Source organism: Aotus nancymaae, unplaced genomic scaffold (genome assembly GCF_030222135.1).
Source record: "Aotus nancymaae isolate 86718 unplaced genomic scaffold, 86718_ANA_hifiasm-v0.15.2.pri h1tg000014l, whole genome shotgun sequence".
Taxonomy (NCBI): domain Eukaryota; kingdom Metazoa; phylum Chordata; class Mammalia; order Primates; family Aotidae; genus Aotus; species Aotus nancymaae.
Window position 1 is genome coordinate 36296255 of NW_026988425.1, and position 27381 is coordinate 36323635.

The 27381-nt window shown below is 37.1% G+C and overlaps 1 protein-coding gene across 13 annotated transcripts in view; it reads right to left on the bottom strand.

The window, feature by feature from the left end:
- Positions 1-27381, bottom strand: part of CPLANE1 (ciliogenesis and planar polarity effector complex subunit 1) — a 155953-nt gene that overhangs the window by 77813 nt on the left and 50759 nt on the right. For 10 of the 13 annotated variants that reach the window (XM_021671859.2, XM_012460011.3, XM_012460006.3 and 7 more), the window contains 12 exons: positions 24304-24521; positions 21446-21610; positions 18191-18329; positions 11230-11339; positions 10913-11071; positions 10030-10138; positions 8533-8830; positions 5880-6822; positions 4288-4436; positions 3433-3599; positions 2784-2866; positions 1071-1150 (listed from right to left, as the gene is read on the bottom strand). In XM_021671859.2, the coding sequence (XP_021527534.2) occupies positions 1071-1150; positions 2784-2866; positions 3433-3599; positions 4288-4436; positions 5880-6822; positions 8533-8830; positions 10030-10138; positions 10913-11071; positions 11230-11339; positions 18191-18329; positions 21446-21610; positions 24304-24521 (2620 nt within the window). The remainder of the gene's footprint in view (positions 1-1070; positions 1151-2783; positions 2867-3432; positions 3600-4287; positions 4437-5879; positions 6823-8532; positions 8831-10029; positions 10139-10912; positions 11072-11229; positions 11340-18190; positions 18330-21445; positions 21611-24303; positions 24522-27381) is intronic. The other 3 variants (XM_012460001.3, XM_012460002.3, XM_012460003.3) reach the window with 3 other exon arrangements.

The following is a 27381-nucleotide window of genomic DNA, read 5'->3' on the forward strand; positions in this document are numbered from 1 at the left end:
CTATAAAGAGGCCAGAGTGTCTCACACCTGTAATCCTAGCACTGTGTAAGGCCAAGGCAGGGGATCTCTTGAGTTAAGGAGTTTGAGACCAGACTGGGCAACATGGTGAAATCCCATCTCTACAAAAAATACAAAAAAAATTAGCTAGGCATGGTGGTGCACACCTGCAGTCCAAGCTACTGGAGAGGCAGAGGCAGGAGGATGGTTTGATCATGGGAGGCAGAGGTTGCAGTGAGCCAAGATTGCATCACTGCACTCTACCCTGGGCAACAGAGCAAGACTCTGTTTCCAAAAAAAAAAAGGAAGAAAAGAAAAGAAAAAAGAAACTGTAAAGATTAGGGTTTGTCTTCTCTCTCTCTCCTTGGGTAATTTTCCTAAGGAATAGTTTTTATGAACAGAAGTATCTAAATTACTTGTAAAGGCACATAGTATTAAATACATTCTTAATTGTCCACAGAAAAACTAAACAAAATTTGTATACTGAAAAGGGAAAGAAAATCTAATTATATTTCCTTTCTTATCTAAGGGAATTCTAAAATTCTAGAACTTTAAAATTCTAAAGATTTAGAAATCATGTCCAAACTACAACACATGAAAACTGCCTTCAGCTCTCCTTGAAGCAATAAGCTAGCTGGCAGTGTATGTGTACATCATAGCCCTATAGTGTATAGGTAATCATCATAACAGTGAAAGATTTTATGTATATATGAAATAATTCATAATGATTCTTTGATTCAATAAAAATGGAATCTGTGGAAAGTGGTTCCCTAGTTAGCAGCTAAATATACTTTGGCGTATTTACAGCTTTATTTTATTTTGATAAGGCTGATAGTAATGAAAGTACAAAAAGGCATTTTATATACCACTATTCATTTCACTTGATCAATACATAGAAGTATAACATTTATCAAAAATCATTTTACCCTAACTATAAACTGAAGTTACAGTTTCACTAGAAACACAATACCACCCTAAAACATGTATTGTAAATTGTGATGGAAGAAAAGCTGAAAGCTTCACTGAGGTAACCAAACCAGTGACAATCACTCTCATACTTTTCTACTCCTTACCCTTTCTGTTCAGTCACTTTTTCCTCCATATTTGTCTCCAGCAGTTCTTCCTTTTGATACTGAACCTCTTCTGTGAACTGCTGTTAAAATTAATAGTACCCAAAAAGAAAACAAGTAAAACAAATAGGTATTACTGCCTTTAGTATTTTGAATTTCATATTAGCCACTTAACCAGAGTAACAACAGTCTACAAGCAAGTGAGAAATCAAACAGTAAAATGTACTCCCAGTCCTGCTCTGACCAGATCTTTATACTGTGAGAATTGCCTCCAGCCTGTCACACCAGGCTACTGAGCATGCTAAGTTAAGTTACAAAAACAAGATTGTGTCAGTAGAGTAACACATTGTAAACTATATACACCTAAGACTACATGATTATTAATTTTCCTGAAAAAACAACTATAAAACCAGGAAAATAGAATCCTTTTTAAAAGAACTGTTACAAGGCAGGTGGATCACTTGAGGTCAGGAGTTTGAGCTAAGCCTGGCCAACATGGTGAAATTCTGTCTCTACAAAAAATACAAAAAATTAGTCAGGTGTGGTGGCGTGCACCTGTAGTCACAGCTACTTGGGAAGCTGAGGCAGGAGAATTGCTTGAACCTGGGAGACAGAAGCTGGAGTGAGCCAAGATCATGCCACTGCACTCCAGCCTGGGCAACAGAGCAAGACTCTGTCTCAAAAATAAAAATAAATAAACGAATAGTTATAACAGATAGGACAGTAGCTCACACCTGTAATCTCAGCACTTTGAGAGGCTGAGGTTAGGAGTTCAAGACCAGCCTAAGCAACATAGCAAGACCCAGTCTAAACAAAAAATTTAAAAAAAAAAAAACTGGGCATAGTGGTATGCAGCTGTAGTCAGTCTCAGCTACTTGGGAGGCTGAGGCAAGAGGATCACTTTATTCCAGGAGTTCCAGGCTGCAGTGAGCCACAATCATGCCACTGCACTCTAGTTTGGGCAGAAGAGCAAGAACCCCATCTCAAAACAAAACAGAAGTGTTACAATAACTGGAAATGTCTATGTTCCCCCCTGGAAATTAAGTGTATAGAGTTTTGAGAAAAATAATACCAAAAAGTACATATATATATAAAAGTATACTACAGCTGAATTATACCTTTTAATTTTTTTTTAAGACAGGGTCTCACTCTGTTGCCTAGGCCACAGTGTAGTAGCAAAATACAGCTCACTACAGCCTCAAACTCCTGGAGTCAAATGATCCTTCCACCTCAGCCTTCCAAGTAGCTGGGACTACTACAGGTGCATGCCACCATGCCTGGCTATTTTTTAATTTTTTATAGAGATGGAGTCTTGTTCTCTTAACCAGACCTGTCTAAAACTCCTGGCTTCAAGCAATCCTCCTGCCTCACCCTCCCAAAGTGCTGAGATTACAGGCATCAGTTGCCATGCTTGGTCACACTTCTATACTTTTTAAATAAGGACACGTTTGCTACTCTTGATTAAATAAATTTACTAAAGCAGTTTATGGCAAGAAAATTTCACTGCCTGAAATTATCAGACATGTTACTACACTGCACTAGAATTTCAGGGAATGAAAAATGCCATACAGCATGGCTATATTCTACAATCCATAGTGCATTTTTAAGAGCTAGCCTTGCTTTGATATATTTAATAACAATGAATAAAAACATGTATAATTTAAACACTACACAAAATGAAAGATGAATAATTGTATCTACTATTTATTGACTTACTTCTTCTAACTGCTGTGGTAAAGTCATCATGCAAATGGCAAGACTGGGACTTCTGAAACATCCAACAGATTTCTCAATGTCTTCTAGCGATAAGTGAACATGATGAGAAAAGTGATCATTTAAAAAATAAGCTATTGACTTGTAGAGAGCTCAGGGAATATTTCCAGAAACAATATAATGATAGAAATGTTTTCTATTCTTTTTATAAAGACAGTCTTTGAAAACACCTGGAGTCTATTCCACCATCATCAGGTAAATCCCAGATAAGCCTTGAGAGGCCTTATTATTTAGGATGTTTAATTCCATGTAATGCTCTGAGAGTTTCTGTTTTAAGGAAGACTGCTGGGGAGATGTTTATAGAGTTGGTTTATAGAAATTAAGAGACCATAATTATTATATAAGCAGCACAAGAGGCCCAACAACTATAAAAGAGCACCAACATAAAAATACCTTAGATCTTCTTGGTTTTATTGAAACCAAAATTAGAGTTAATATGTTCAATATTTCATAAATATTTAATTCTCTTAATTTTTTATTTTAGGCTACTGTAAACATACTAACAGGTATAAGACTAAATAAGTTATCTCAGATAATATTTACCAATTTCAAATTAATAAAGTCAAAAAGTAGATTGTCTAAATGAACTGACCTTCATAGTCTGATATGTGCATATCCATTTCCTCTTGTGTAAATGCTTCTACTTCTAAAAGATTCTCATCAATATCTATAAATTCTTTTTTAGTATTATGAATGATGGAAATAATATCATCATCGATTTCTTTTATATTGGGATTTTTTGCTTCAGTTGGCATTCTACTGAAAAACAATGGAGCAACTAAACTTATTACTCATTCTTGGAGATAAAGAGCTGCTTTACATTTAATTCAGTTTTGTTTGTTTTTTTAAGACCAAGTCTCGCTCTGTCACCCACACTGGAGTGCAATGGCACGAACTTGGCACAATTCACAGTCTTAAAAACAAAGAACAAACTTTGGTTTCATATTTATAAAATCTTTTTTAAAAATATTTGATACATAATAGAAGCTCAGTTAAAGATTGTTCACTAAATAACTAAACATTCTGGTTTTTATTTACTCAAACAACTCGAATAATTTCAACTTAGCTAAAATTATCATTCTCACAAAGGACTCTTCATGCTATAATGGCTTTTGCCTTGGTATTCAAAGCTATATCACTCCTAGTATTGCTTCATCTATAAAAATGGATTAAAGGATTAGTTCAACTTCTGATATGGGAAATAAGTTGATAAAGGAATCTCTCAGGATCAATTAATTGCTCTCTCAGAAGATATGAGCTAGATGAACAGGGAAGAAATACAATTTGCAATGAACTGTTAAAGCACCTCAGAAAGCTCACTTTCAGTTCCTCTCCTTCAAAAAATGTTCATTCCTTAAACTTTCAAGGGTTGGATTCTTCCCTATAAGCCCAAACGCCATCAAACCAGGTGCCTTCTATTGAAAAAAGACTAAAATCAGCAACTTACTTCAAGATATTTTGACAAGATTTATTCTGACCATTTCTTTCCTCAGTTCCATCAGGAGTTGCTACTGCAACTGAACCACCAGCAACTGTTTTGCTCTCCCTCTCAATATTGGGTCCAATCTGATACCCAGAGTCACGATTTTCTATCAACTAAAGCAAACCATTTACAGTATTTAGTATTTATTGAACCCTTTATTTTTCACCATATTTTAAATTTTTTCATTCTTTCTACAGAAGTTCTGAATAATTCTCTTCTTCATTTATCAAATATTTACTGTCTTTCTACAACTCAGTATTTGTTGCTGAAGCAATGATCAAGTCTTTATTCTAACTGGAAAAAGCAAATCTGACAACCTAAATAGTATTCAAAAGAAATCAGCCTTACAAATTTGTAAGGCATATTGTCATTGTTTTCAGGCCACAGAACAGTAGCAAAAAAAAACTGTAATATTCTCATTTCATTCCCTTTGCTATATTATAAAGACATTCAGTAGTTATTTCAAAATGACACAGTAGACAAAAATACATGCAGCTAAAAACACAAGGTAGGTATCCCTTTTGTCTCACTTAAAATTTCCATATACATTACCTAGAAATACAAATTTCAAGGACAACAAATATCACAGTATCATATAAACTGTATGCCTTATGACAACAGAAACCAATCTCAAGGGAAAAAAAAGAGGACTGGTGTGGTGGCTCATGCCTGTAATCCCACAATTTGAGAGGTCAAGGCAGGAAGATCACTTGAGCCAAGGAGTTTGAGACCAGCTTGGGTAACAAAGGGACACCCTGTCTCTATAAAAAATTTTAAAATTAGCCAGGCATAGTGGCACGAGCCTGCTGTCCCAGCTACTTGGGAGATTCTGGTAGAAGGAACACTTGAGCCCAGACGGTTGAGGTTACAGGCAGCTGTGATCCCAAGACTGTACTCCAGCCTACATGATAAAGTAAGACTCTTGTCTCAAAAAATAAACAAATAAACAAAAAATAAAACAAAATAAATACACATACACACACACACACACACACACACACACACACACACTCATTCACATCCTTAAACTCAGAATAAACTATTTCAGAATAAAGGCATTTACCATTGACTAGGGAAGAAAGAACAGTTAATTAAACACTAACTCCTCTACTGACTCCCATCTGCCTTTCTGGGTTTGTTCTCCAACCTCTTCTGGCCTGAGAAAAATGATTCCCTAATGGATTTGATGAGACATCAGTAATTAAAACTAAAAAGTTACATAGTCCTTCATCTGAACCAAAACCTGAGACTTAAAGGAGAAATAATGTTAAGTGTAATATCACTTATAATATCACTTAAAATTATCTCCATTTTCTTTTTTATAAATACACATAAAACTTCAAAACCTCACAGCCTCTTTGAAAGCACTTTCACCTTAACTATTGTTAAGAATTAAAGGAACAACTAGAAGAAAAAAAAATAGGTGATATAGCTTATAATCAACATTGTCATTTTCTGTTAATTAATGATTCTTTAAAAGATGGGAAAATGTAAACATAGTTTGAATTTAAAATGAGAATTCACATTTGTATGTAATAAACAATTGATATGCTTACCTTAATAATGGCATTTTTTGCCTTATATGTAGCAAAATAGGGTTGTTCCAAAAGCCATAATGATGTAAGAATGGCAGCTGTAGAGGTCCTTACATGAATTACTGGACTGTACTCAGAGGATGACTCAGTTATACCAGACTCACAGAGTAGTCTTCTATTAGACCACCTTATCATCCATTCCAGCAGTCTTTCTATACTGCCAAATGTGTTATTTAGTGCTAAAGGAAGATCTTCTTGAGGATTAATATCATTGCACTGAATAGCTTTGAAAATACATTTTCTAGTTTTAATGTACTTGGGAGTCCAAAAAATGTGGTTTGATGATCTCTGGATAAGACATTTCTCTCTAGTGTCATCTTGTATTCTGTAAATTGACTTCTGTTTTAAACCAAATAATCCTCTGATTCCTTCATTCTTACTGACTTCATTCAAAGGATATTCTAAAAAAGATTTGATCCCTTGATTAACCGGTACTGATGATGAAAGTGCCTGGTTTTCTAAATGTGTGCCATATTCTTCATTTAAAGAGGATGATTTTTCTGCTTCATAGGACTCAGGAGCAACAACAAAGCAAGAACCAGCTTTAAACACATTCCGGTTTTTAGTTTTGCCCTGATGTTGTTTCAATGTTGTATGTACATCAAAAAGTAAAGAATTAAGTTCATGTTCTCTAAGCTTTTCAGAAAAACTGGTTAGAAATGGAATGCCGGCATCCGTCAAATTAAGTAGGTCTCTTTCAAGAATGTAACTCAAGAAGAGATCAAGGAATTTAATATATTCATCATCATCACGTTCAAATTCCCAAACACCTATTACAGGAAGTGTATTTTGTGATAACTTTTCATGATCTTCTTTCCTTGCAGGATTTTCTTTCTGATTACACATTTTCTTTTTATCAGGGAGCTTACCAATCGATGCTAATTCCATGCAATTTGGGACATTTCTACAGCAAAAAAATAAGACAAAATTAAAGATTATTTAACCATTAAAACTGATCTTAGAATTGACATGAAAAATTCTCTCTATGATTAAGTCATGTTATCTTTTGTGTGCCTCAATCACCTGTTTTTCTAAGGGGGTGGGACTAAACGATTTCTAAATGTTTTCAAGAGTGGAACATTTCTATAAGATCAAAAAAAAAACACATTAATATCAAAAGGGAAAATTTGTATTAGAAGAGATTAAAATGTGTCCACAGATATGTCACTATAAAAGAACAAGAATGATCTTTCTGTAAGTAAAAAATAGTCTTCTAATGGGTCAGATTTTAGGAATACAAAGTCAACAAAAACTCCAAGCCACTGATACACAACATAATTTAGGATTTCTTGTTTCTCTCCTGCAACTGCCCCGCTCAACTCCCCTAATATCACGTGTAACAATCAAGACTGTCCTTTTATGTTTTATCACACAAAAGTTGGGAACTTTTTCTAAATACTTTTAGCTGCTATGAAACCTGTTGGGCAGACACCTTAACTGCCCAGTCACAATTCCTTTTAAATGTTTCTTCTCAACACGGTTCTTAGGACAGAACACAGACCCTTAGTTCCCTCAGTAAGAGAGCAGGTGTTTGCCACCTGGGCTGAAAGCATCCCATCCCTTCTGATTGAGGCAATTTCCTTCTCTGAAATATTTCCCTTAAAAATATTAAAGAGGCTGGGTGCTCATGCCTGTAATCCCAGCACTTTCGGAGGCCAAGGCAGGTGGATCACAAGGTCAAGAGATTGAGACCATCCTGGCCAACATGGTGAAACCTCGTCTCTTCTAAAAATAAAAAAAAAATTAGCCAGACGTGGTGGCACATGCCTGTAATCCCAGCTACTTGAGAGGCTGAGACAGGAGAATTGCTTGAACCCAGGAGGCGGAGGTTGTGGTGATCCAGGAATGCACCACTGCACTCCAGCCTGGACAACAAGAGTGAAACTCTGTCTCAAAAAAACAAAAAAAAAAAATTAAGGAAATTTAAGGAAAAATCTTCCTTAAAAATAATATGGCTAACTCAATAATCCCAAACTATTTAAGTCTAAAGTTTACTAAAAAAAAAAAAAAGTCCTCGAGTAAAGTGTTGAATTTCATCTACTCCTTTGATTTTATAATTTCAGATGGTAAAATTATTTCATATGTCAATAATACTTAAAATAAATTTTCCGGCCGGGCGCGGTGGCTCAAGCCTGTAATCCCAGCACTTTGGGAGGCCGAGGCGGGTGGATCATGAGGTCAGGAGATCAAGACCATCCTGGTCAACATGGTGAAACCCCGTCTCTACTAATACAAAAAAATTAGCTGGGCATGGTGGCGCGTGCCTGTAATCCCAGCTACTCGGGAGGCTGAGGCAGGAGAATTGCCTGAACCCAGGAGGCGGAGGTTGCGGTGAGCCGAGATCGCGCCATTGCACTCCAGCCTGGGTATCAAGAGCGAAACTCCGTCTCAAAAAAAAAAATAAAAAAATAAAAATAAATAAATAAATTTTCCAATGTACAGTCTCGTCTTATACTCCTAATATTCTTATGAGTGGAGAGAATAGCACTTATCATTCGTATTATTAATAAGGCAATCAGTGAGGGTTGCTGGGACCAGAAATCAGCTCATCAGATGCCTGAAAACTACTTTTCAAAGGAAGTGAATGTGTGTTATTAAAAGATCTCAATTGTACCTTTCATACTTATTTATCCCTTTTCCTTCAACCGACAAAGCTTCAGAGAACACATCTGCCATATCTGCATCACTATTTACCACAGAATTCCCCAGTTCTGTGAGTGTACTTCTGCTCAAACTAGTCCCCAGGGAAAATCTGTCAAAACCTGGAGCCTCATCTGGTTTCTCTTCTTCAATTGGTTCCCATATATTCATTTCAAAAGAACCTATATTTCTCTGCACACGTTTTAGAGCTTTCACCCTCACTTTCTGGATAGAATGCATGACAACAGACATCATTTCCTCAGTCTGGGGACCTGGAAAGAAAAAAATAAAAGGTCTCAGTGTTCATTAAAATGTTTTGATTCAAGACATAGGAGACCCAACTCTGGTCCCTCCTGGGGACAAGAAACCTAACTGTTGACTAAGGCTTATTTCCACATTCTTACACGTATTGTTTTCTTCAGTATTTACTGGAAAGCTATTTTAAAGTAGAACTGCAGAAGTTAAAGAAGGTCCACTAAAGAACAATAAAAGAAACAGAACCTAGACTTCATGAAGAAAAAAAAAGTAGGCCCTAGGAAAAAAACCTTTCAGTGATTTAACGGTTTTAAAACTCAGAAGGATAATTATATTTAATAAAAAGAATAACTAATTTTTTTCCATTCTCACGGAGTAGAGAATAGGGGTACAATTCTAGCCAAAAAAATCAAGGACACTTTTCTTACTACAAGTAATAAGAAACAAAAGCAAGGGAAGGTTTTCAAGGCTGCCTATAGAAAAATTTTAAAACATTACTTAATACATAAACAGAATATTTTAAAGCATGTCAAAAAAAAATTAAGAAAACTATAAATCACAAATACAATATATTAATGCAATAACATGAAATCACTGAACATAATTGGACTTAAATACTGAATTATAGTTCTAAAAAGCAGGGTAATTAGAATTCTTTAAAAATTCTGCAACATTGTAAATGTACTTAATGTCACTGAATTGTATATTTTAAATGGCTAAAATGGTACATTTTATATTATATATATTTTATCACAATAAGAAATGTGTGTATTCTAATTCTGAAGAAGAAAATTAGAAGCATAAATAACCATAAGGGGAAAGAAAAACTACTAGTTTTCAACAAATACTTGCAATATACAAAGCACTATATGCTCATTTTACATTATCTTATTTAATCCTCTCTCAATATACATCATAAAGCAGGTAGTATTATGCCCACTTTACAAATAAAGATATGAGGCTCAGAGAGACTGAGCAACTTGCCTAAGGTCATACAGTTACTGACTGACAGTGCCATGAAACGAAGTCAGTGTCATATGGTTCCAAAGCAAGAGAACTAGTTTTTCTGCAATGGAGAAATGTTTCTACCTTCTCATTTCTAGGGAGAGGCAGAAATGCACAGACACATAAGCAACAGAAAACAAATATTTTCAAAACAAAAAGGCAAATCTTCTGCAATTTATCTATTAGCTATCTGAGAAACAGCAAATAATACCTTTCACAACACAGTGTCTGAGTCTCTGGTGAAGAGAGTGATATTTGTCTCTTAAAGGAACCCTCACATCTTCAGGACAGGGAAATGCTTTCACGAAAATTTCTGCTACCTTCAGAAAAAACAAATTTTAAGTTTTATGAGAAAAATCATTTTTTTCTTTCATTCCACAAATATTTTAACTCAAAATATAAATGCATATTTCTTACTAATCTTTCGAGGTCAGGTCAAAACTTCTCTCTGAGCATGAGTCTGCTAATCAGATCTACCATTTGATTCAAAATTCTCACTACTGGGTATTTACCCAGAAGAAAAGAAATCATCATGCTTTAGTATCAACCTACTTTTTTATTTTAAAATATGTAATTGACAAAAACTGTATATTCAAGGTGTACAATGTTATGATTTAATATACATATGCATTCTGTGCTGATTTCCATAGTCAAATTAATTAGCATATACATCAATACACACAGTTACACGTGTGTGTGTGGGTGTGTGTAGTGAGAACACTTAAAATATCCTCCCTTATCAAATTTCAGGTAAACAATACACTACAATTAACTATAGTCACTACAATGTACATTAGATCCCTAGAACTTATTCATCTCATAACTGAAAGTTTGTACCCCTTGACCAACATCTCCCCATTTCCACCACATCCCCAGCCTCTGGCAACCACCATTCCATACTCTGCTTCCGTGAGTTTAAAACTTTTATATTCCATACGTGAGTTCCTACAGTATTTATCTTTCTGAATCCAGAAGATATTATGCTAAGTGAAATAACCCAAAGAAAGGCAACATCATCCTTAATTAAAATTAAATAAAAATCTTTTAAAGTCCCTGATTCTGATTTAGTTCACTTTCACCTACAAGCACATTACCTTTCTGATTGGTGGCAGTTCTCCAATAAGGCTCAAAATTATATCCTGAATAAGTTCTTCCATATTAAAAAACCGAGAGAAAGGTAGCATTCTATAAGCCCATTCCACCGCACTAAGACAGTGCTCAACCACACAAGAATCAAACTCCACTTTGAGGTCCTAAAAGGATATTGAAAACATTCATTTCCTTTTTAATTTAGATGATAGACCAGAATGAGTTCAAAATAAAGTTTTGCTACAAATATAAAATCTTCTTTTAAACAATAATTTCCCAAGTAACGTGTGTTCATTTTTCTTATTTTTGTCCTGGTAAATACCTTTTCTCCCTTTACATTTTCTCTTGCTTTCTGATATTGCCTGCAATTATAGGATAACTTATCACGGACATGCAGCATCCAACACAAAGCACAAAGTTCTCTGAAGCTACCTAAAGCAGGAACACAAATATGAAAGAAAATTGTATGAGTATGTACATTAATATTTTAACAAATCCACCTCTGCTGGCCATTTTTTTTTTCAAAATAAATGTATTTTGTTATTATAAAATGAACACATGCTCATTTTAAATTTATATAAAAGTTATGGAGATTGACTTAAAAGTCACTTATTGATATTCATTTATGTTTAAACATTTTTAATACTAAAACCATGATTTCCAATAGTAAATAATGTTTTATTAAAAGCAATACAAGTGCACAAAGTTATAACATCATACTATGTATGCTGCTTTGCAACTAGCTTTTATTCACCTACAAGATCTTAGATACCTTTTCATGTGGTAATATAAACACACTAAGTTTTTTTATTGCCAGTACAGTGTTCCATTGTATGGAGCATCAGGATTTAACTACACACAACGCATGGGCTCAATCCAGCTATCAAAACAAGTTTCCGCTCTTCTGCTAATCTCGAATTTCTATTATAGTTAACATGTGACCAATTAAGTGAAAACCATCCCTCTCCTTACTGTTCTATGGTTAATAGGACCTTTTCAACTGGGTGGTGTAGGCTCTGTAGACAGAGCAAGACCTTGTCTCCCAGCTACTTGGAAACCTGAGGTGGGAGGATCATTTGAGCCCAGGAGTTTGAAACCAGCCTCCATGTTGGCATGGATGGGTAAAAAGGGAACACTTTTACACTGCTGGTGAAAATGTAAAGTAGTATAACCACTATGGAAAATTGTGTGAAAATTCCTCGAAGAATTAAATGTAGAGCTACCATTTGATTCAAAATTCTCACTACTGGGTATTTACCCAGAAGAAAAGAAATCATCATAAGAAAGACACTTGCAAACGCATGTTTAAGACATTTGCACACACGAGTTTCTAGCAGCACAAGAGCAAAACCCTGTCTCTGGAAAAAGAAAAAAATAGGAACTTTTCCTTTGGAAGAAGAAAGATAATACTCTAAAGAAGAAAGATAATACTCATTCATTTAAGTCTTAATTATTTATTTATTGTTATTTATTTATCTTTGAGACAGAGTCTTGTTCTGTCTTGCCCAAGCTGGAATGCAGTGGCATGATCTTGGCTCACTAGAGCCTCCACCTCCAAGGTTCAAGTGATTCTCCCGTCTCAGCCTCCCAAGTAGCTGGGACTACAGACGTATGCCACCATACCCAGCTAATTTTGTATTTTTAGTAGAGACAGGGTTTCACCATGTTGGCAAGGCTGCACTCAAACTCCTGACCTCAGGTGATCCACCTGCTTCAGTCTCCTAAAGTGCTGGTATTACAGGCATCAGCCACTGTACCTAGTCTATGCCTTAATTTTTTAAATAAGCCTTATCTTTAGAATAATCTGACTTTTATATTAGTCAGTATTTTCATTTTCTTTAGAGAGCTAGTTATTATGTTTTTTAAAATAAGTATTACAAAGCCAAAAAGTACAGTTTGACATTATGGAAAGTGAGCAGAAAGCAGGTCTTCTACACATTCTATTCATCCCAACAGTGAGAGAGGATGGTAGGTACATGACTCCAGGGGGACTACCAATGAGCATTTTCACAATACAGCCCACCCCACACATTAGATTCTCATAGATTCTGTCAGGAGAGCACAGCCCAATCTTTTGAGAAAAGCATCATTACTGACAGATGTGTTTCATTATTTTATATTTCACAGGCAAGCTGGGATAGAACTAAGGCCAAGAACTAGCAAGATACAATGCAACAACACACTAAACAGTGACTTATCTAAAAACATCCCTTATCTGTGTTTTTCAGAATGTAGGTTACAATCTATTATTAATTACTAGGCCATATAATCAACTAAGTGGTCTCAATCATCTCTTAAAAATAGAATACAGTAGAATATATCAAGAGCACCTTGTGGCCTGGCGCAGTGGCTCATGCCTGTAATCTCACACTTTGGGAGGCCAAGGCGGGTGGATCACCTGAGGTCAAGAGTTTCAGACTAGCCTGGCCAACCTGGTGAAACCCCATCTCTACTAAAAATACAAAAATTAGCTAGGCGTGGTGGCAGCCTCCTGTAATCCCATCTACTCAGGAGGCTGAAGCAGGAGAATCACTTGAACCTGGGAAGTGGAGGTTGCAGTGAGCCGAGATCGAGCCATTGCACTCCAGTCTGGGCGACAGAGCGAGACTCCATCTCAAAAATAAAAATAAAAATAAAAAAACAGAAAGAAAAGAAAAACTAGAAAAAGGAGTGCATTGCACACATTAAGAGTAAAGGTAGTTCAGGCCGGGTGTGGTGGCTCACGCCTGTAATCCCAGCACTTTGGAAGGCCGAGGTGGGCGGATCACAAGGTCAAGAGATCGAGACCATCCTGGCCAACATGGTGAAATCCTGTCTCTACTAAAAATACAAAAATTAGCCGGGTGTGGTGGCACACACCTGTGGTCCCAGCTACTTGGGAGGCTGAGGCGGAAGAATCACTTGAACCCAGGAGACAGAGGTTGCAGTGAGCTGAGATTGCGCCACTGCACTCCAGCCTGGCAACAGAGCAAGGCTCCGTCTCAAAAAAAAAAAAGTAAAGGTAGTTCATTAAATTTTCATCCCAATTTCATATGGGTGTGTGCATGTATTACCTTGCTGTAAAATCTGCACGTACTTTAAATCATGTTCGAACATGTTTGAATACCAAAAAGATGTAATCAACTGAAACCAGAATGGAACAGGTTTTACTAGACAAATGATCTAGTTTTCTCGATAATAAACGTCATGAAAAAGAATGGGGACAAGGAAACTTTTACATATTAAGAGAGACTTATAGGTGAGGCAGGAGCCTGTAATCCCAGCACTTTGGGAGCAATCCTCAAGCAGGATTGCTTGAGTCCAGGAGTTCGAGAGCAGCTTGGGCAAAAAAGTGAGGCCCTGTCTTTACAAAAAAATGAAAAAAAAAAAAAAAAATTAACCAAGCCTGGTGGTGCACACCTGTAGTCCCAGTTACTCAGGAGGCTGAGGTAGAAAGATCACTTAAACTCAGTAGGTCAAGTCTGCAGTGAACTATGCTCACACCACAAAAAGACAAAGATTTATATATCAATCAAAATGCAAAATAATACTCGATGATAATAAGCATAAACTGTTACCAGTTGATGTATTTACTATACTATGTTTTTTATCATTATTTTAGCGTATACTCCTATTTATTATAAAAATAACTGTAAAACAGTGTCAGGCAGGTCCTTCAGGAGTTACTCCAGAAGAAGGCATTGCTACCATACGAGATGATCGAGATGATCGCTCCAAGAATGGTATTGTACCTGAAGACCTTCCAGTGGAACAAGATGTGGAGGTGGAAGACAGACATACTGATGATCTTGACCCTGTGTAGGCCTAGACTAATGTATATGTTGTGTCTCAGTCTAAAAAAAAAAAAAAAAAAGTTTAAAGAGTAAAAGATAAATTTTAAAAATTTTTCAACAGAAAAAAGCTTGGCCAGGCACAGTAGCTCACACCTGTAATCCCCACACTTTGGCAGGCTGAGGCAGGAGGATCGCTTGAGCTCAGGCATTTGAGACTAGCCTAAGACATTGTCTCTATCTTATAAATTAAAAAAAAAAAAAATTAGGCCAGGCACAGTGGCTCACACCTGTAAACCCAGCACTTTGAGAGGCAGAGGCAAACAGATAGCTTGAGCTCAGGAGGGCAAGACCAGTCTGGGCAACATGGTGAAACCCCATCTCTACTAAAAATACAAAATATGGTGGTGCATGCCTATTGCCCCAGCTACTTAGGAGGCTGAGGCAGGAGAAGTGCTTGAACCCGGAAGGCGGAGGCTGCAGTGAGCCATTTTGATGGTCCCATTGCACTCCAGCCTGAGCAACAGAGACCCCATCTCTACAAAAAATAAAAAATAAATTAGCTGGTACAGTGGTTCCAGTCTGTAGACCCAGCACTCAAGGGGCTGAGGTTGGAGAATCCTTTGAGCCCAGGACTTTGAAGTTACAGTGAACTATGATTATGCCACTGTACTCCAGCATCTCTAATTTAAAAAAAAAATAGTTTTTGTACAATTGTATGTCTCTTAAGCCAAGTATAATTACAAGAGTCAAAAACATTTAAAATTTTTTTAAGTTCATAAAGTAAAAATGTTACAATAAGCTATGGTTCATTTATTATGGAAGAAAAAAATATTTCAAATAAATTTAGTATAGTCTAAGTGTACAGTGTTTATATAAAGTCTACAGTAGTATACAGTAATGGCCTAGGCCTTCAAATTAACTCACCATCCACTCACTGACTCCCCTGGAGCAAAAACTTCCAGTCCTGTAAGCTCCATTCATGGCAAATGTCCTATACTTACCATTTTTTAATCTTTTATACTGTATTTTTACTGTACCTTTTCCATGTTTAGATATGTTTATATATACAAATACTTACCATTGTGTTACAATTGCCTAAAGTATTCAGCATAGTCACATTCTGTATTCAGCACTGCTGTATTTAATATGGCAATACTTTTTTCTTTTTAGAGACAGGGTCTCACTATGTTGTCTAGGCTGGAGTGCAGTGGCTATGCACAGGTGCAATCATTGCACATGATAGCCTTGAACTCCTAGGCTCAAGCAACCCTCTTGTACAAGTTTGTAGTCTAGAAGAAAAAGGCCATATCATATAGCCTCAGTGTATACTAGGCTATTTTTGTGTAAGTATACCCTATGATCACACAACAAAATTGTCTAATGACACATTTCTTAGGACATATCTCCATCATTAAGCATGCCTGACTATATATAATATTAAAGATTGTAAATTTTGTCAGTCATAATAGAATTGTGGTTTTTAAAAATACCTCATATGTTCACTACATATACTGAAGTACTTATGGTACATATGATGCACTCACATTTGCTTTCATATGTTGACAATTGTTGCAGGTGGGTGAGAGGTACTCAAGTGTTCATAAATCTCTACTTTGGTTTAAATTTTTCATAGTAAAAAACTTCGAAAGAGTTTGAAATCCTAAGCCAGGCATGGTGGCTCACGCCTGTAATCCCAGCACTTTGGGAGGCCGAAGCAGGTGGATTATCTGAGGTCAGGAGTTACCGGCTCAGCCAACATGGCAAAACCCTGTATCTACTAAAAACACAAAAATTAGCTGGGTGCAGGAGCAGGCGCCTGTAGTCCCAGCTACTTGGAAGGCTGAGGCAGGAGAATCGCTTGAACCCAGGAGGTCGAGATCGCTTAATTTGGTCTCTTGATTGTTGAGAAATGATTTCGGTAGATTAAAAAAGTTTGCTCACAATTTTGGTGAGCCAAAATTGTGCCACTGCACTCTAGCCAAGTGACAGAATGAGACTCAGTCTCAAAAACAAATAAATAAATAAAATTAAGAGTTTGGAATCTACTATTTTAGGTAACAAAACAGGAAAGGAACCTTGTTGTTGTTTATTTAAAGAAACAGGGTCTCGATCTGCCACCCAGGCTGGAGATCAGTAGCAGGATCATAGCTCATTGCAGCCTAAAATTCCTGGGAGGAAGAAATCCTCCCACCTCAGCCTGGGTTTACAGACATAAGCCACTACAACTGGCCAGAAAGGAACTTTTTTAATCTACTGAAATCATTTCTCAACAATCAAGAGACCAAATCAAGCAAAAGAATAATTAAATAGAACCTAGGATCAAAATGAAAATATTAAAAATATATGTTCAAATCTTTATTTAAATCACTTCAAAGGACTATGTCCCTATTTATGAGCAAATATCTTTTACCTGGGACTGTTGTGAATTTAACTCACTTCTTACAGACCTAGAAATGAAATGAGATTGTACATACTTTTCCAGATGACACCTGTGCCTGGTCCTTTCTTGTTAACAGGGAATGAAAAGTCTATGAAACTAAGCTCATGATAGCTGAGAGAAGGAATCAAGAAGCATTTCAATGCTATTACAGTTGGAAACACAGACAATCCGAGCCCTAGGACATGTAAGATTATACTAAGGGTGAGTGAGTTAAGAATAAATTTTTTTTTTTTTTTTTTTCAGAGACAGGGTCTCACTATGTTGCCCAGGCTGGAGTGCAGTGGCTATTCACAGGTGCAATCATTGCACACAATAGCCTTAAACTCCTAGGCTCAAGCAACCTCCCACCTCAGCCTCCCAAGTACCTGGGATTACACCACTGTGTGCCCAGCTCAAAAGTAAACATTTTAATTAAAGTCTAAAGACAAGATCAGGGCTTAATATAAATAGAACTGATAAGGATTAAAGATTAAGAAGAAAAGAGTGAAATGATATCTAAAGTTTTACTTTTTAAACTTGTTATGCAAATAACTGGACACGGACCATGAATAAAGAATTATTTTAGGTCAAGTGTGATGGCTCATGCCTGTAATTCCAACACTTTGGAAGGTCAAGGCGGGTAGGTTGCTTGAGCTGAGGAGTTCAAGACCACCCAGGGCAACATGGCAAAACCCTGTCTCTACGAAAAGTGCAAAAACTAGCCGGGTGTGGTGGCATGCACCTGTTGTCCCAGCTACTCAGGAGGCTGAGGTGGGAAGATGGATTGAGCCCAGGAGTTGTTCTCCAGTAAGCTGAGATCATGCCACTGCACTCCAGCCCAGGCAACAGAGCCAGACCCTGTCTCAAAAAAAAAAAAAAAAAACAAATAATAATGACAGGTATCACAATTTGTTTATATAATAAATTTCTGACTTACTATCATATATACCATATATGTATATACATAGCCGTTAAAGTACAATATACTGTACTTTGTAGAGTCAGTAGTTACTTTCCCAAATCAAATGCAAAATCTACCATTATTCATACTTAGGCCTAATGTCTAAGCAAGCAGTTCATTTTTGACAAACCTATTGCTCTAATGGAAACTGCATCAAGCTTGTGATCTCCAGCTGCTCCAGGTCTAAAGAATGGGATACCTCCTTTACAGTAATTAAGTAATGACTGAGGAAAAGGACTCAATGAAGGAAGGGATCCTTTCATTCGAATCTAAAAGTAAAGAATAACAAATATGTTAATTATCAACAGTATAAATCACTTTTAAAGAAACTATAAAAGAATCAGGCAAGTAAAAGTAACCACACAGAATGAAAAACAAAGTACATGAAACAAGCTATACTTGTTTCATTACTTTATGAAAGTCACTAGCTGGTTATCTCAAAAAAGAAAGTTTCTAACTGAATCATTTGCACCCTCTTGACACAATGTTGCCTGTATAAGAAGAATTTAATGTTATTTGGCCCTAGCTTTCCTCACAGGCATAGCAAAGAAAATAAATTTAAGAATCTTAATCTCATCCCAAATAAAACTGTGTACAGTAACTAAAACAAATACAAAACATTTTTGCCTACATACATAACTTTTGAAAAACTAATATACAAATGGTAGAATTGGAAAGACACCATTTGGCAATCCCTAATAATGACTCTAGGCAAAGTTAGTAAATGCTAACAGAGCAAAAAGCTGATGGGTTCATGGGGATACTTGATAGAGGGTGTGACATGATCCAAACTCAATCTCCCCATCCCTAAAAGTAAAATGAGCAGATGCATGTGCCGCATGACACAGTGCAACAGAGAAGTACACAATAATTATGAAAGATTCATTTCTAAGAAAATTTGAGGCCAGGCACAGTGGCTCATGCCTGTAATCCCAGCACTTTGGGAGGCCAAGGTGGGCAGATCACTTGAGGACAGAAGTTTGAGACCAGCCTGGCCAACATGATGAAACCCCATCTCTACTAAAAACACAAAAATTAGTCAGGCAAGGTGACAGGTGCCTGTAGTCCCAGCTACTCAGGAGGTTGAGGCAGGAGAATCGCTTGATCCTGGGAGGCAGAGGTTACAGTGAGCCAAGACCATTCCACTGCACTCCAGCCTGGGCGATGGAGTGAGATGCTGTCTCAAAAAATAAAAAATTTAAAAAAAGAAAATCTAAACCTCAATCTATTTAAACCTCTCTACCTAAATGAGCACAGATTAATGACCAACTTACAGCGGGGAAAAAAAGAGAAACAAGCTAAATGACACTAAATGAAGAAATGATCAGACAAATCTAGAATATGGTACAGGACAAATTATCTAGTTTTTATTTTAACAAATCAAGAATAAAAAGAGGAGGAGCGTCTACAGATAACAGGCTGATTTAAAGATATTTGGAGATGATCAAATTTATTTCCACATTTCAGGAAAGGGCTCTAAGAGACATAAAACTGGGAAGGAAACATTAACAGCAGGCTTGCAATTGATTTTCTCCCTTCAGTTAGTCACTTCCAGAAAGACAATCTAATCAAATCTCCTGGGAAGCATGCTAATGACAGACTTCTTGTCAAATACATTAATGGCATTTACTACCAGGATGATACTAAGAGGCAGAGAGCGAGCCAGCAAGGAAATGGGGAACCTCAGTTCTATAGCCACATGCAACTGAATTCTGCCAACAACCTGAATGCGCCTGTAAACAGATGTTCCCCTAGAGCCTCTAGAAAGGAATGTAGCCCTGCTGTCACCTTGATTGGCCTTGTGAGAGAGACTCTAAGCAGAGACCTAGCTGAACCACCCTGTAGTGGTTCTGATGCACAGAACCTGTGGGATATTAAATGGATGCTATTTTAAGCTGCTAAATTTGTATTAATTTGTTAGGGTAGAAATAGAAAACTAACATGGTTTTGAATCTTTGTTTCAGCACCATTTTATAATTGAGCTAAAACTCACATGCCATCAAAGTCGCCTTTTAAAAGGGTACAATTAGTGTTTTTTAGTATATTCACAAAGTTAGGCAACCATCATCACTGTCTAATTCCAGGACATTTTCATCACCCCAAAAAGAAAAACAAAACCAGTCACTGCCCACTTCCTTCTCTCCCTAACCCCTGACAACCAACTACTATCTATTTTCCATTTCCACTGTGATGCCAAAATATAAAATGAGTACAGTTTTAATAGAAACTATATCCAAATTTCACAAACTTTTTCTCTAAAAAAGGCTAATTTTCAAAAATAATTTTAGATAACTTCTCAAAGTCTCTCTAAAGGTTCCTACTAAAAATAATTATATTATTTAAAATTAAATTTTAATTAAGGCTGAATTAAAAATATTTGGAGGGCTGGGTGCAGTGGCTCACACTTGTAATCTCAGCACTTTGGGAGGCCAAGGCGGGTGGATCACGAGGTCAGGAGATCAAGATCATCCTGGCCAACACGGTGAAACCCCATCTCTACTAAAAATACAAAAATTAGCCGGGTGTAGTGGCACATACCTGTAATCCCAGCTACTCAGGAGGCTGAGGCAGGAGAATCGCTTGAACCCAGAAGCTGGAGGTTGCAGTGAGCTGAGATCATGCCATTGCACTCCAGCCTGGCAACACAACGAGACTCCATCTCAAAAAAAAAAAAAAAAAAAAAGCCCGGGCGCGGTGGCTCACGCCTGTAATCCCAGCACTTTGGGAGACCGAGGCAGATGGATCACGAGGTCAAGAGATAGAGACCATCCTGGTCAACAAGGTGAAACCCCGTCTCTACTAAAAAATACCAAAATTAGCTGGGCATGGTGGCGCATGCCTGTAGTCCTAGCTACTCAGGAGGCTGAGGCAGGAGAATTGCTTGAACCCAGGAGGTAGAGGTTGCGGTGAGCTGAAATCATGCCATTGCACTCCAGCCTGGGTGACAAGAGCGAAACTCCATCTCAAAAAACAAAAACAAAAAAAAAACAAATGAGAATGAACTATAACTTTCCATTCTCTGAACCCACAGAAGCCCCCACAGAACAGAGACAACACCTCAAAGAGAAATGGGAGAAAGTCCCGAGTTTCAATCTTCAATGATAGGGGAGTTGGGGGAAAGTAACTGTAATTCCCTGGAATTAATGAACTAGATTACACTATCTTTGCCAGACAGGGTGGAACTAACCTAGAGACCCAGTTCAGAGTCCTTACCTTTCAAAGGGAAGAAACTGGTCTGTTTAGTTTGCTTATTATGAATAAACCTGAAATTTACGGATTTATAGGGCAAGACTCCTTGAAAAAAGTCACAATTATAAAAACAATAATAAAAATATTAGTACATTTCAGTTACCACAGCACGTAAATGACTAAGACATTTCCATACCTTATGCATGACTTTTCTTGCCCACCTCAACTGCAAGATATACCACTGTGCCACAGGAAAAGAGCACTGAGCTGCCCGGAAAAGCAGGAGAACACGCTGAAGGATTCCAGATACCTTTTGGCGATTATCTTTTTCAGCTTTTAAAAGAAGATCATCACCATCCTCCTGAGGAAAATAAAACAATCCATTTTAGTGGGTAGTAACAAGGAAATTTAGAATGTTAAAGTGAAAATAAAGACAGGCTAATGAGGCTGGGCACAGTGGCTCACGACTGTTATCCCAACACTTTGGGAGGCCAAAGGAGGAGAACTGCTTGAGCTCAGGAGTTGGAGGTTGCAGTGAGCCATGATTGGATCACTGCACTCAAACCTGGGCCACACAGTGACACCCTGTCTCAAAAAACAAAAAAACCCTAGATAGGCTGATGATGCTGACTGCTTCTCAAACTAGAATGTTCCTGGAGATACATAAAGGAAAAATTCTGAGGCACAGGCTCTGAGATTTCAACTACAGCTATTTCTAGTATCGAGGAAAAGTTTCTCTCCCCTCAATGTAAAGGAATAAGCTGACCCTAGTTCCCAGTCTTACCCTAGAACAGTTAAAGTCTGCCACTCCAGACTCCATTGGTGGAATGTTACAGATTCTTCTAAGCAGAATGCCTTTTCTCTTCTTCTACTGGGAAGAATCCTACTTATATTTCAATATCGCTTCATCTGTGAAGCCCATCCCTCTGTGCTACAACAGACTTTCACGTTCCTACTGCAGCTTTCACCAACTTATTCCATATCAATTTATGCCTGTATCCCACTGTACTCAGAACTCCCAAGAGGAAGAAAGGGCCTTGTCATTTGTTTTCATATGACCACGGTATACACACTCAAGTCTGATACACAGTAGGACCCAATAAATGTTTGCTGAATAAATGCTACTCAAACCAGTAGCTAAAGATTATTTTCCCAGATAATGAGATAATGTGAGTATTGTAAACATCTGCTTCCCCAACATCCTTCTTCCTTGACCACTTCTTAACAGTACTGTTTTTATTTGGATATCTGCCAATCTCCTACATGGCTAATATGGTTGAGGGAAAGCTCATCCCACCTCAAGGAAGGTTCTGTTCACAGGCCAAGCAGTACCTTGTGTTAAGCCTAGCCACAGTGACTGTTTAAAGGACAGGCATGTAACCTAAGCCAGTCTCAGTAAGAGTGAATCTCAATCCTCTTGCTTGGAATGCTGGGACAGAAATAATTTTGCCACTTTTCTTTGTCTCAATCACTGTGGCTGTGGACGTGGAGAAGGCATCCTTAGAAGCTTTCCTTAACAGCCATCCTGCTCCCACAAGAGGAGCTAGTCTTCAGGTGACACCTCAGAAAACAAACTAGAGTGAAAGAGCCCAAGTCTTTGATAACATAACTAAATTAGAAGCCTGCCCTACCACTGGGCTTCTTCATTATGTGAGCTAATAAATGCCTTTATTGTTTAAACCATTTTGACCAGGTATTCTATTACTTGCAACACAAGGGGTTCTAACTGATATACAGTGACATTTAGAAGAAATCTTACCATGGAGAATTACTTTAATATAAAAGAATAAAATGAAGCACTAATAAAGATAGTAACCACACAAAGTACGTAAACTATTATCAGCATAGGCTATCCAAAAAATTTTAAATGTCATTTCAAATTTCTAACCAGTTATTAAAGATGCAAGAGAAATGATGAATTATTGAGAAATGCCACGGACATTTTATTCCTTCCATTTGTAATATCAACAGCTAAAATGTTTTAGACTATTGAAATATAACTAAAGAGAACAAATGAGAAATAAAAAACTAGATACAAGTAGAAGTTGCCAATATTGAAACAGGAGGTAATAAAAAAATAATACCCAGAACCACTTCAAAATGTTAATCAAATACTTAAAAATACAAATGTCAGTAATTTATAACACTATAAATCTTAGAACCAGCTAATTATAATGTTATGATTTTTTAATAAGAGCAAGGAAAAAGTTTCTGAGAGGAATATAGTATTTATAATATAGAACTATCAATTGAATAGTGCAGGAAAAAAATAACCTTTTAAACCAAAGTCAAATAAAAATAAGTCTTTCTTTTCTTTTTTGAGACAGAGTTTTGCTCTGTCACCCAGGCTGGAGTGCAGTGGTGCAATCTCGGCTCACTGCAACCTCTGCCTCCTGGGCTCAAGCAATCTACCCACCTCAGTCTACCGAGTAGCTAAAACTACAGGCACTTGCCATGATGCCTGGCTAATTTTTTATATTTAGAGAGACAAGGTTTCACCATGTTTCCCAGGCTGGTCTCAAACTCCTTGATTCAAGCAATCTTCCCACATTGGCCTCCCAAGTTCTGGGATTACAGGTGTGAGCCACTACACCAGTGAAGTCTTTCAGAAAAGGCAAAGACAAAGAGATAAATAAGAGACTGAAATAATGTATGGCTTCTAATTTTGATACTCATTATTTCATTTGTTACCCTAAACAAATGCCCAATTTTTTAAAATCTGGATTAATTATGCTATATTGTTAAAATAATTTTAACATTTATTAAATAATTACTGTATGTCCCAGGTCCTAAGCTAGAAGCTTTTACAGGATATCTTGATCCTCACAAAATGCTATTACAGGTACTATCATAATCTACATTTTACAGATAAGGAAACTTAAACAGTAGTTTAGTACATTCCCTAAGATTATACCATTCGTGAACACCAAAGCTGGGATCTAAAAGTTTGTCTTTAGAGCTTGAATTTTCAACATGATGACTATCAGTTGATTATTTTAAAAACTCAACAAAATCAACTTTAAATTAATTAAAAAGTTAATGCTATAAGCTTACTTCACTAAGAATAGCTGGCTGGGGACAGTACAATGGAGGAGCTGGAAGATACAAGCCAACGGGCACTAAACCCCACAGTCTCTTACTGAAGTCCTTGGCAGAGTCTATCAGAAGTTGAAATGTCTCCGAAAGAATATCTGCATCAGCCATAACTGATGCTTTCAGTACTTCTTGTATTGAACCAAATAGTAGATTTGCATCTTCCTCTTCAATGGGATCTATCAAACACAACATTTGGTAAAATAGTTAAAGCTTGTATTAAACTTCTTACCCATTTTGTAGGATAAAATTTCAAATCTAAAAACATTCATTGTCAAGAATGAACATATTGGTTGACATGCAAAACATACAAACTTACAGAGAGAAATTATGAACTATCCAGATTATAGATAAGGGCCAGGCACGGTGGTTCACGTCTGTAATCCCAACACTTTGGGAAGCCGAAGTGGGCAGATCACGAGGTCAGGAGTTCAAGACCAGCCTGGCCAACATGGTGAAACCCCATCTCTACTAAAAACACAAAAATCAGCTGGGCATGGTGGCAGGCACCTGTAATCCCAGATACTTGGGAGGCTGAGGCAAGAGAATTGCTTGAATTCGGAAAGTGGAGGTTGCAGTGAGCTGAGACAACACCATTACACTCCAGGGTGGGTGACAGAGCAAGACTCCGTCTAAAAAAACAAAATTATATATAAGAACATCAGACATTTTTATACAAGATATTGCAAAAACAACTATGTAGGAAAAATATTCTTAGAATGTAGTTCTGAGTCAAACATAATTGAAAAAATATTAATAGGAAAAAGAACGTCAGGAAAGAAACCAAAACAATATACAAGATTATGTGAAGGCAGTGACAGAAAAACTTTTCCCCCCTTTTTTTTTTTTTTTCAGACAGAGTCGACTCTATCGCCCAGGCTAGAGTGCAGTGGCAGGATGTCAGCTCACTGCAACCTCCTCCTCCCAGGTTTGCACAATTCTTCCACCTTAGCCTCTTGAATAGCTGGGATTACAGGCACACACTACCATGCCAGGCTAATTTTTGTATTTTTAGTAGAGATGAGGTTTCACCATGTTAGCCAGGCTGGTCTCAAACTCCTATCTCAGGTGATCCACCCACCTCAGCCTCCCAAAGTGCTGGGATTACAGGTGTGGGCCACTGCACCTGGCCCTTTCAACTTTTCTTAATAGTACATGATAGTACTTTTGTAATAATAAGTTAATAAAAATGACTTATGAGGGAAACAGGAAAACACAAAATAGTCATACATATAGTATGGGTTCAACTATGCAAATATCTATATATATGTGGGTATGTCCCAGAAGGCAAAATGCAATGAGATGTGGTAGTAGAACCGAAAACTCAGGGATTTTTCTACTATGAAATATTTTAAGCATACTATTAAAATACACAATACAGAAAAGTATAAAATATAATATGCTAAACACTCATGTAATGACTTCTCATACTTATATTAACATTTTTGCTATATTCAATTTAGGTAGCCATTATCTAGCATTTGAAGTGGATATACTGGAATTCCAATTAAATATATGTTGTGTCTTTCTGTTTTGTGTGTTCTACAAAGCTCAACTTCTCTTTCATATTTTTTAAATCTATGTCCCTATTTTGTATAATATTTTTATTTCTTTATATATATTATATATACATATAGCTCAGATTCATCATTTCCAGTTCACAAATTTGCTCCTAAATTTAACCATCTATTGAATTTTTTGTTTCTAAATCAGGTTGAGACATAATTTACATACAATATAATTCACCCTTTTTAAAGTGTATAGTTCAATAAAAGTAAACAAACCTATACTGCCTGTAATAACATTTCCATCACTCCAAAAAGTTATCTTATGCTCCTTTGTCGTCAATTCCCTGTTTATTCTCAGGCAACCTCCTGATCTGTTTTCTGCTCGTACAGTTTTGATTTTTATAGAAGTCCACAGAAATGGAATCACAGAGCATGAAGTCTTTGTTCCTGACTTCTTTCGGGACTTCTTAACATGATGGTTCTGTGATTCATCTGTGTTGTCACATGTTAACAGTAATTTGTTCTTTATTTGTATATTATTTGTATTATTATCTGTATATTATTATAAAGATATATTGGAATTTTTTATCCGTTCATGGACACTTGAGGTGCTTCCAATTTTTGGCTACTATTAAAAAGTTGCTATAAACATTCATGTACGGATATTTGTTTTGTTTCAATTTTTTTGAGACAAGGGTCTCACTCTGTCACCCAGGCTGGAGTGCAGTGGCACAATCATGGCTCACTGCAGCCTTGACCTCCTGGGCTCAAGTGATTCTTCCACCTTGCCTCTTCCCAAGTAGCTGGGACTACACGCATGTACCACCACGCCTAATTTTTGTATTTTCTGTAGAGATGGGTTTTGTCATATTGCCCAGGCTGGTCTCAAACACCTGGGCTCAAGTGATCTGCTGGCCTTGGCTTCAGATTACAGGTGTGAGTCACTCCACCAGGCTTCATGTACAGATATTTGAATGGGCCTGTTTCTATTTCTCTTTAACAGAATGGAATTCATTTAAGAGCAGCTAAGGAGAAAGAAATGGAATCCTTTGAGTTTTTTTTTTTTTTTTCTAAATATATATTTTATTGCACTTTAGGTTCTGGGATACATGTGAAGAACAAGCAGGATTGCTGCATAGGTACATACATGGCAATGTGGTTTGCTGCCTCCATTCCCATCCTATATCTGGCATTACTTCCCATGTTATCCCTCCCCAACTCCCTACCTCCCACTGTCCCTCCCCTAGTCCCCCCCGACAGACCTCAGTGTGTGATGCTCCCCTCCCTGTGTCCATGTGTTCTCACTGTTCAACACCCACCTATGAGTGAGAACACACGGTGTTTGATTTTCTGTTCTTGTGTCAGTCTGCTAAGAATGATGGTTTCCAGATTCATCCATGTCCCTACAAAGGACATGAACTCATCATTTTTATGGCTGCATAGTGTTCCATGGTGTATATGTGCCACATTTTCCCTGTCCAGTCTACCACCAATGGGCATTTGGGTTGGTTCCAAGTCTTTGCTATTGTAA